Source organism: Pinus tabuliformis, chromosome 2_2, assembly GCF_031772625.1.
Source record: "Pinus tabuliformis cultivar Carrire ecotype Pingquan chromosome 2_2, CPIR1, whole genome shotgun sequence".
Lineage (NCBI taxonomy): Eukaryota > Viridiplantae > Streptophyta > Pinopsida > Pinales > Pinaceae > Pinus > Pinus tabuliformis.
The window spans coordinates 679,595,632-679,606,779 of NC_142300.1; the positions used below are offsets into that span (position 1 = coordinate 679,595,632).

Sequence of the window (11,148 nt, forward strand, 5' to 3'; positions counted from 1 at the left end):
TAAATAAAAAAATACATATTTGGAAAATTAGTTCATTTTCCTACATTTCTGCTTTTTACACCATCTTTAAATTCATTGCACAAATACCATAATCATTATTTCAAATTAATATATTATTTATTTCCCTAATTTTCATTCCCACTAAATCATCAGAGTCAACCATTATTAATTTTTACCCACTCTCCATCTTTTTTTCATTTCTTTTATTTATTTATTTTTTAACACATATATATAAATTTAATATGATAAATAAACCAATAAAGTGTGGGCAGTAAACCTAAGTGATATATATATATATATATATATATATATATATATATATCACTTAGGTTTACTGCCCACACTTTATTGGTTTATTTATCGTATTAAATTCCTTTTGATAGATAAAATTAACATGTTTGATTTCTTAACAAAAACTCCTCATTCCTCTCATTCCTCGTACATAAAATCACCACTTCGTTAGATTGTGAATAGGATTTCATTTACTTAACGAAATATGTTTTATGAAATGAATTTACTTTGCAATATAGTATTTTTTAGTATCCTATAGTTATAGTAGTCAGAAAACAAGTTTTTCCTTTCAAATTATGATAAATGTATTAAGGTTTAGCTATGATCTTGTAGAAGATCAAGCTATGGGTCTTAGTTTAGAATAATTTTTTCATTATTCAATGTAATTATGCCACTGTGTGGGAAAGGTCATGAAAATGGTCATTTATATTCTAAGAGGTTGAGTTAAGTGAGTCTAGGGTTATGAGCCATTCAATTCATGAGTGGGGATATGATGGTGTAGGGATTGCATCATTCAGAAGAGCTAGTGACATCTTGCCAAGCATTTTTGTGATCAAATCATGCCTATACTATGACATCAACCTCCAATACAACAGTCTGAAAGGTTCACTGCACAAAGTCTGCAGGGGGTGTTGTGCTTTTACCAAGGCATCAAATTTTGATGAGCAAATAGGGTTTTTTGAAATTTTTTCCATGTAGGTTTTTTTTTTTTTTAAATATTGGGATCAACTCTACATCATTTTTCTTAGTCATAAGATTAGTGTTTGGTCAATTCATGAAGATAAAGATGTGTTGCACAACTGTGTTTCAGTTCTACTACAAGAAGAAGGTGGTTTGAAGGTTTGTGTTCATCCTATAAGTTTTCTCATGGTTTTGAAACGTTGTATGGACCATTCCATGCCATCCTAGTACCCCCAGCATGTCAGATGATGACTAAAGATAGTATAAGCTTGGAGCACTACGCTTTCACATGGTCACTGTATTTTCACTATATCTCTTAAATCCTGTACCTATTTTCCATGAAATGTTTACAATATATGCATGGGGGTGAGATGAATAAAATCACTTAGTTTCAAGTCAAAATGCCTAATGGTTTTCGAGAAATGAGCCACCGTTATGTACAACCATTTTTGGATTTTATCGAGATCCGTGAGTTAGATTTTTCTCAAAATTTGTGTGGGGGAGGGATATAGTGATATTAAATTTCTACCAAAAAATCATCTCAATCCGGATTAGCATTTAGGATATATTCAAAAAATTCAGTCGTTTTGCTTTTGGACAGTCAATTATTTGACCATCAGATTCAACTCCAAAGCTTCCAAAACCAATTTTGAAGATGCTAAAAAGTGGCCATTAGTTTCCAAATTTAGGGGATAAGGTTCATCAACCTCTAACTACTCAAAACACTTGGCAACCTCTTCCAAATCGAATACTCCAGCTCTTAGTTATTCCAAACTTCATTGTAACCAATTCATTTAGGTTCATTTTCATGATTTTATTTCCAACAACTAATCTCTGTATTTAGAAATTCCAAATCCACTAATTTGGATTTAATATTATTATTAAAAATATATAAGGCATATGCAGATGAATGTACAGGGAGGTGGTTTGGGCAAGTGTGAGAAGACTTATTTTTGGCGCATATTGTAATTATTTTATGAGTTTTAATGAACTTGGTGGATCAAAAGTACTTGGTTAAATCTCTTCAGAGATTCATGTGATTCAGCTCTCTTATGTGTATGTTTCCTATTCTGTGTGTATCATATTTCTTCCTATGATGTTTAAAATAAAAACTTGTTTCAAAATTCATCTAATTAATGGTGATCTCTTGTAGTCATTTAGACATCCCATATGTTTTTCTTATTGTAATCATTTTAAGATGCATTCATTGTTTGACGCCTTGAGATGTTTATCTACTTTATTTGTTTTTCTCACATTTGCAACTATTAATTGGCATAAGGAAGTGTTTCTATCTTTCCTCTAAACAAATTTTCCTGATTCACCAAGCATCCACCACGTCATTGATTTTAGCTTTTACTAACTTCATGTCCAATGGGTTTTTCTCTGGATTGCGACCACACTTATAAACTCTGTTATTTTCCAAAGATATAGCCATTGTTCTTTAGTAAAACTGGTATTTAGTGATTGAGTAGAAAGAGAGAACCCTCTCTGAAGCTGGATGGGCTATATTCCATCTTCCAATCAGTTTGTGGTTACCTTTGATTTTCTCTCTTTGGCCTAGAGAAATTACGGAGTGCTAACAGTATTAAAACCTATATAGTATTAGCAAACATACATATTTAACAATTTATCTGTTTACTTTTCATTTAATCAAAATTCCTTTTGATAAATAAAATCAACATTTTTTATTTCTTAACTAAAACACCCCATTCCTCTCACTCATGATAGATAAAATTACCACTTATTTAGAATGTAAATAGGAATTTATTGACAAAAATAAGTTTTATAAAAAAAATTACTTTACAATATATTTTTAAAACATGTATAGATCTATTTTAACCATGGACCTAGTAAATATCTTGAGGGATCAAATGTTTTGAGGTACAAACCTCTTTTAGAATGAAAAACTTGAGAAAATATTTGCATCTTGAGATATGATCCTTCTCAGGGCTTGATAGATATGTGGTTAAAGTGAATCTATATTACTTCTCTCTCTCTCTCTACTTATGCATGTATACAGAGAGAGAACCATTAGATGCCCCATGTGCAATTTTCCATTGTTTAAATTTAAATTTTGAAATCATAAAGGGATTTAATGCTTTGAAAATTCTCACTTATTGTGTAGACTGCACAACTTGAATTTGTAATTCCAATAGAACTTTGTTAAATTTTAGACAAAATTGAATCCCTGAACAAAATGTAGAACAATCAAAGTTTTAATTTAATTATCAATAATTATTAAGTGGAGGGTAGGGATTTAATCTCTATAGAATATTCTAAAATATTTTTAGTGTACATAATTTCCGAAATAGTTATGCATTTTTTCCCTTCTAATTAAATTCATTAATTAAAAAAATCTGATATTAAAAACAATGTCATATGAAATGAATTATAGATATTTGGGCATGCGCTATTGATAAGCTATGATATTACAACAAATCCTATTTACATATTAAAAATATCCATGATAAACTAAGTGCTAATATCCATAGTTAAGAATCTTGTTACATGTTTTAAAAATATGTATATAAGTTTAACTTATTTATTATTTGTTTTTATCAATAATAATAATAATTTTAAATGTTATAGTTTATTTAACTCTTATGGTTTTTTTTTAGTTTAGCAACTTGAGAAATATGATATAGTAATTTGTTCCATGCCTATTACCACTATAGGTCAATCTTAAGTACATATCTAACATGCTCATAGAGAGATCAAACCTATTCAAAATAAAAATAAAAATTGCATCTTTATATATATATATATATATCTTCTTTTTTTTTTCATTTTCTAAATTGTATTTTCAAATGCAATATAGAGTACATAATTTAAATTTGCAAGTTCAAAAATTTTGTGTTGGATTTTAGGGAAAATTGAATATATATATATGTGTGTGTGTGTGTGGGAAAAAAGGTAAAATACTAATATGATTTTGAATGTTTTATCCATAAAAACTTATTTTTTGCAATTGATTTATATGATATACACAAATTTTTAAAGCAATATATAGTATATATAAATTTGCTATTAAAATATTTTGCATAACATGCTCATTGAGACATTTTATCTATGGACTAGATTTTCCACATTAAAATAGTTTTTTTGTTATATATATATAGATTTCCAGTTTATTTAAATTATCTGTTGATATATTTTTGAAAAATATAAGGTTTAAATATCTTACACGCCCATGTTTTTTACTTGTAATTACTTTATCTCTTTCTAAAGTTGATACAAAATTATATTATGGCATGTGGACATCCAAATATTTTATTTAGGACTAAGAGTGCGTGAAATATTTTTACCACATGATTGGACATAGTAGGGCTGAGATTATTGATGTTTTATAATGCTTTTACTTAAAATTGACTAAACATGCATATTCATTGCTTTTCTATTTAGATAATATGTTGTTTATTTTAAGAGGAATATGTGTCAACTCCTCATTGAACATAGACAAAATCACACGTCACCTTCATATTGGGCCCTTCTTGGCATAGTGAATTGATGTCTATTGCCTGTCATTTAATTTATATAGTTGTACTATTATATACATAATTGACATTGAAATATTTTAATTAACATGAGCATTGCAATATTTTATTTATAAACCACATCATCATTTTTTGTTTTTCAATATATCTTTAAATATATATCAATATTACTTCATCCTCCACTTTAAAAAAATTATAAAGTTCATATTAGAATAAATTAGTTAACATAGTGGTTCATGTTAACTAGGTTGTATAATGCTCTTGTCGACTCAAATGATAATATTGTATTAATGCATACCATTAACTAAAAGAAAACAAGTAACTACACTGATCATTTTAACAATGAAAAAATAGCAAATGGAGAGTTACGCTACATTTATGTTGATATAAAATATTCTATGTATTTCACTATAGATTTTAAACCATGATATATATATTTATATATAATGAACTTCAATATATACTTTATTTTCTTGTACAATAAAGTGAAATCTTTGGGCTAGTAAGCCCATTCTAAGTAGGGAATCGATATACCCCAAAAAAGGGGCGTGGTATGTTTGGGGACATAACCCAATGATTAGCTCTTTTACAGAACACAAAGATACTAACCACTCCCCCAAATCCAATCCCCATTCCTATAACCAATGCTATCAATGATATATTTTCATTGAGTTGACTTAGCCATCCCACTGCTACATTACTATTGTTAATAGCATTCTCACCGCTTCTTTCTTGTCTTTCATCTTCATTACATGAATCTAAAGGACAACCCGATAAGCACAAATTCTTTTGAAAGGAAGTTACATTGAAAGTAGAAAATTGTGTCCCTGTTGGGATTTTCCCACAAAGGTTGTTTGAAGAAACATCTAGAACAGCCAACTCATGTAACTCAGAGAGATCTTGAGGGATTGTTCCACTCAAATTATTATGTGCCAAATCCAATTGCTCCAAAGTAGATATCTTACTGAGAGTTGCGGGTATGCTGCCTTCCAATTGATTCCAGGATAAATTCAACAATCGCAAGTGGTTCATACTACCTATCCTTGCTGGGATTTCTCCTGTAAGCTTATTGCAAGACAAATCAAATATAGTGTTTGTAGGTAAGAGATATGACAACTCATACTCATACCCTTTCATATCAATTTCTATTTCTTCATATGACTCATCATCCTCAATTGACACATTTGCAAATTTGGAGAGTCTCTCAAGATGAACTGGTATGCTTCCATTGAATCTGTTGTTGGACAAATCCAACACATGCAATTTGGTGAGATTTGTCATGTGCTGAGGAATACAACCATGCAAATTATTATAACCAAGGCTTAAAACTTTCAAGTCACGAAGATCTGTCAAGTACAGAGGGAGTTCCCCTGTCAATCCATTTCTCCTTAAATCCAGCTGTTGAAGATGGGTACAATTGGCCAAAGATGTGGGAAGTACCCCAAATATGTTGTTAGAATGAGCAGAGAAGACTTTCATATTAGTGCAATTTCCAAAGCCATTAGGAATTGACCCCTTCAAGTTGTTTTCTGATAGATCTAATAATGCAAGTGAATTCAAATCATTAATACTATTTGGAATACTCCCCGAAAAGCTGTTGTTATATAAAGAAAGGTACTTGAGAGCCTTTAAGTGACCTATGGTATATGGGATGAACCCATTTAACTTGTTTGAATACAAATATAAGTATTGTAATGAATGAAGCTTTCCTATGGCTCTCGGAATTGCCCCTATAAGATTGTTGTTTGAAAGATGAAGGTATTCAAGGTTCCTTAAATTGGTAATAGCTTCAGGGATGCTACCAGTGAGCTTGTTTCCAGAAAGATCTAGGGAGATTAACCGAGTCAAATTCCCAAGGGCTACAGGGATGCTACTAGTGAACTTGTTTTTAGAAAGATCTAGGTTGGTCAATTGAGTCAAATTGCCAAGGGCTATAGGGATGCTACCGGTGAGCTTGTTTTCATAAAGCTCTAGGTTGATCAATTGAGTCAATTTGCCAAGGGCTACAGGAATGGTACCACTGAGCTTGTTTTCAGAAAGATCTAGGGAGTTCAATTGAGTCAAATTGCCAAGGGCTACAGGGATGCTACCAGTGAGCTTGTTTCCAGGAAGATATAGGGAGGTCAAATAAGTCAATTTAGCAAGGGATATAGGGATGTTACCAATGAGTTTGTTTTCAGAAAGGTCTAGGGAGGTCAAGTGAGTCAAATTGCCAAGGGCTACAGGGATGCTACTAGTGAAATTGTTAAAAGAAAGATCTAAAGAGGTCAATCGAGTCAAATTGGAAAGGGTAACAGGGATGCTACCAATGAAATTGTTTCCAGAAAGGTCTAGGGAGGTCAAGTGAGTCAAATTGGAGATGGCTACAAATATATTATTGGTGAGCATGTTAAAGGAAAGGTCTAAGTAAGTCAACGTGGTCAACTTGGCAATGGTTCTAAATATGTCATCACTAAGACCATTTCCAAAAAGGTCTAAGGAAGTCAATGTGGTCAAATTGGCAATGACTTTAAGTATGTTGATAGAAAGGTTATTTCCATAAAAAGATGAAAGAGCTAAATTGGTCAACTTAGGTAAACTTGAAATGCCTCTAGGTACTTTAGTGAAACTATTTTCATATATGTATAGCTCAGTCAAGGATGTCAAATTAACAATGGCTTCAGGTATGCTGAAATTCTGAGAAAGAGAAAGACTTTGGAGGGAAGAGAGAATATCTCACCAGGAATAGAACCCAGCATATGACCACGAGATATGGATAGGTGAGCAAGTTGTGTCAAATTACCCAACTCTCGTGGTATCCTTCCAGAGAAATCATTGTAGCTAAGAGCAAGGGACTGTAGATTCTGCAGCTGGGCCAATTCCGTTGGAATAGAACTGGAAAGCATATTTTCACTCAGGTCAAGTGTTCTCAACGCTTTAAGCAGGCCCAACTGTGCTGGAATAGGATCCGAGAGCGAATTTCTGCTGAGATTAAGTGTTTGCAACACTTTCAGCTCGCCAAATTCAGGTGGAATTCTTCCTGCGAAAGAATTAGCAAAAACATTTAAAAAGTGCAACAATGAAAGGTTTGCAAAAACATTCAAAGAGTGCAGCAATGAAAGGTTGCCAATGGACGGGGAAAGAGTACCTTCCAAATCTTTTTCAACCAACTCTATAGCCACTACTCTTTTGGTATGAAGTCTGCAGCGGATACCATACCATGAGGAGCATATGGTCTCCGAGTTCTCGGCCGTCCAGTTGAAGAGGATGCCATACGGATCTGCTGTGATAGACTTTTTGAATGAGAAAAGCGCATCCAGGTCCTTTTTATCGTGGGTGTCCATTGATGACGCTACCAATTCACCTTCCTCCACCATGCGTTCAGGAAGCGAAGTAAAGCCATCTGATCCCTCATGGATGATGATAGGGATGATGATCTTGGCGATGATGAGAATGGGAATACGTTGCTGCAGGCCCAGAGGCAGCCATGCACAGAAGTAATAATACCACAGGAACATCCATTTTCACCTCTCCCACTGCAAAATCCTTCAATGCCCGGGAGTTGTGTGCTGTTGGCTATGTACAACGGCCCATATATAAAAAACTCTTGTGTGGAATTCGAGGACATTAAATCAACTTTATTCAAACCATATGTTTCCACAAAATTCCAACTTCTTCAGCCCCATTTAGTCCAGTCAATAAGGATAAGGATGGCGTTAGAGTCCGTGAATACTGAGATTTTATTTTTATAAAAGAAATTGAAATTTCTCTGCCGTTCCTATCGCTCGTCTGTCCCACGAAAGTTGATTTCTTGGCCCTTTGCCCAAACGCCCCCTTTTTTCGCTCCAGTAAAGTCAAAACAATATGGACAGCACAGGCTTGGGAGGACCTTAAACTCTCTGAACAGCTCAGGCTTGGGAGGATTTTCTGAACATGAAGAAACTTCCGCCTGGGTTCCTCATCCCTCTGCCCCATTCACGTCCATTTTTGGGCCCCTGTGCCTCACTCAAGTCAAGTCAAGTGAATTGAATACACCCAGAGCTCTGTAATTGCCTTCCACTTTCCCAAATCGATTTCTCCATCTTGAGTGTTACCCGTTTTGTCTCTACAACTCAACATTTGACGGAGGATGGAGTTTGACAAAACTGCAATGTTGCATCAACGCTCAGTAATTATAAAATTTATTTATTTAATTCGCAGGAAAGAGAGTTTATAAAATAATTAAAATAGATGATCATATCTCTTTATTAAAATAGATCATCATAGCTAAAAGTGTCATGGCTGGTGGCCATTTTACCCCTCCAAAAAAATCGGAAGAAAATAAAGGAGAATACGACACGTCTACAAAAATAATTCACAAGCCTTTCAATTTCCCAAAATAATTCACAAAGGCACCTCTTCTCAACTCTCCAATGCACAGCGTTTGGAATTTGAGATGCCTTTTGTCCATCCCTCCATCTTTCATTTTCCGGGCAGACATTTGAAAGGCACCTCTTCTCAACTTTCCAACGCACACCCTTTCCAATTTGATTTTGTAAGCAACACACTTTTCACGGCACATGCCTATGTGTTCTGATCGTAAATAATCTAATTATAGAAGAATTTCTCATTTGGTTTCATTCCTTTTAATAAGATTTTTATAAAACATATTTTTATGTTTTTACTTGAAAGTCTGATGGTATTTTTCATTAAATTCATTTTGAAATTAAAGATTAAATCAGACGATAATCATTTTGATATAGAAAATTTCTAAAAATATTAATTATAAAAAATGAAAATTATTTTCAATAAATTCCATAAATATATATTAACACAAACAATTTAATAATAAAATATAAAATAATATCGCTTTTTAAATCACAGGAATAAATTATTAAAACAATTTAATTATAATTATTTTATTTTTAAATTTTCTTTGTTCCGATAAAAATTAATAAATAAATTAAACTTAACCTCCAAAAATGTTGAGGATTCAGTCTTCGGTAATAACAGTCAAATATGAAAAGTTTTCCCATGTTGAGATATATATGAGGAGAAAACAGTAAGTCGTTACCAAAATATCGAAATTGTTCGTAAATTTTATTAAAAACGTACTGGATGGTAAGTTGTTGATGAGCTAAAATAAAAGGTGGGCCGTTAAACCGATCCAAAAATGGGGAAGAAGAATATGAGACGTCTACAAAAATTTGGAATAATGGAGGGCGTTAGATGCTAGTCTGCCTCGGCTCTATCTCGATTAAGTCAAGTCAATAGATTAGCCTTTCAATTTCCCAAGTCAAGTCAATAGAATAGTCTTTCAAGTCAATAGAATAGTCTTTCAATTTCCCAAGTCCATCTCCCCGTCTTTCCCTTTCCGTGCAGAATTTTGAAAAGTGCGTCTCCAACTTTGGAATTTGATTTTGCATCATATACTTATTCATTCATGGAATTTATGCAACATTACAAAAAAAAATTGTCTTTACTATTTCCAGTTTCTAGACTTAATATTTAGAAACAATTTGCAAATAATTTTACCTGTATATTTTACACATATTTTTTTCGCTCCACTAAAATAAATTTTCCAATTTTTAAAATTTTAATATTTAAAAACAATTTACGAATAATCCCACCCATATATTCTATACATGCGATTTCTTCGCTCCACTGAAATCGATGTCTTGGTCATTCACGGAATGTACGCAACATTTCAAGAGAAAGGCCTTTCAATTGAACAAATTTCGGGCCCCACAAGCCAATCAGTGCAATATTTCACGGGGAATGCAATATTTCACGGGGAATTTTGGGCCCTCTGACCCACTCAACAAATATTTCCAAGAAATTTTGGCCCCTCTCACACGCGGAATGCAACATTTCACGAGAATTGAACAAATTTGATGGAAGAAATTTGTGGCTCTCTGCGCCACTCAAGTCAAGTCAAGTCAATGTGTGCACTTTTTTCAACTCAAATTCAGTTCAGTGTCACACACGATTGCAGTTTAACATCACTTCTCTCCGATTGCAGTCCATATTTCTCCCATTAACTAATTACGCTGCTCCAAGATATTTGTTTCACCATGCATATACGCTGCTCCAAGATATTTGTTTCACCATGCATATACAATTTGTTTCACCACGCATATACTATTTTCATGGAGGCACAAAGATCATGTCTAATTTTTTTATTAATATATATGGCACATACGATTTCCAATAAATGTATTATTGTGTTTGAATTTCATATTACATGATTTATTCTTATTAAACAAGGAGGTTCTCACTTATTAAGACACTTAAATATAATAATTTAGAAATTTAATTTAATTTAATTTTTTCTTTACAATACTTGCCCTTTATCTCTAATTAAAATTTAATTAGAAAATATATTATAATTAATTACCAAAGTAGCTTAATTGCCTAACCATTTTATGGAGGCATAAAAAGGGAGGGGGCTATGGAGGAGACAAAACACTGTAACAAGAGGAGAGGTATGCACTAGCTTTAATTTGTTATTCATTCTTTCTAATTTTAATATTATTTGAGTTATAAGAAGCAAAACCAATAGGTGGGAGTAGATAATTTTCAAAAGGAAGATATTGTATAATGAGCAACTCAACTCATCCTTTGGACACATTATTTTAAGTAACTTGATTTTCTATCATTTTACTTGTTTTTTGAAGGTCTAGTTTTTATCCATCCAGTGCTAATAGCCATTTTTTTTTAGAGA

The 11,148-nt window shown here is 32.6% G+C and overlaps 1 protein-coding gene across 1 annotated transcript; it reads right to left on the reverse strand.

The window, feature by feature from the left end:
- Positions 1–7,095: 7,095 nt before the first annotated feature.
- On the reverse strand, positions 7,096–8,024 carry LOC149194483 (uncharacterized). The gene is made up of 2 exons (XM_089407634.1): positions 7,594–8,024; positions 7,096–7,485 (listed from the first exon to the last, which is right to left on the reverse strand). The coding sequence occupies exons 1-2, from the start codon at positions 7,961–7,963 to the stop codon at positions 7,109–7,111; spliced, it is 747 nt and encodes a 248-aa protein (XP_089263760.1). The 5' UTR covers positions 7,964–8,024; the 3' UTR covers positions 7,096–7,108.
- Between the last annotated feature and the right edge of the window lie 3,124 nt (positions 8,025–11,148).

Bases quoted from the DNA above. Each gene is read 5' to 3' on its own strand.
- LOC149194483 (XM_089407634.1), bottom strand. From the start codon at position 7,963: ATGTTCCTGTGGTATTATTACTTCTGTGCATGGCTGCCTCTGGGCCTG. The intron at 7,486-7,593 runs GTACTCTTTCCC...ATTCTTTCGCAG, and splicing joins GGTTGAAAAAGATTTGGAAG to GAAGAATTCCACCTGAATTT.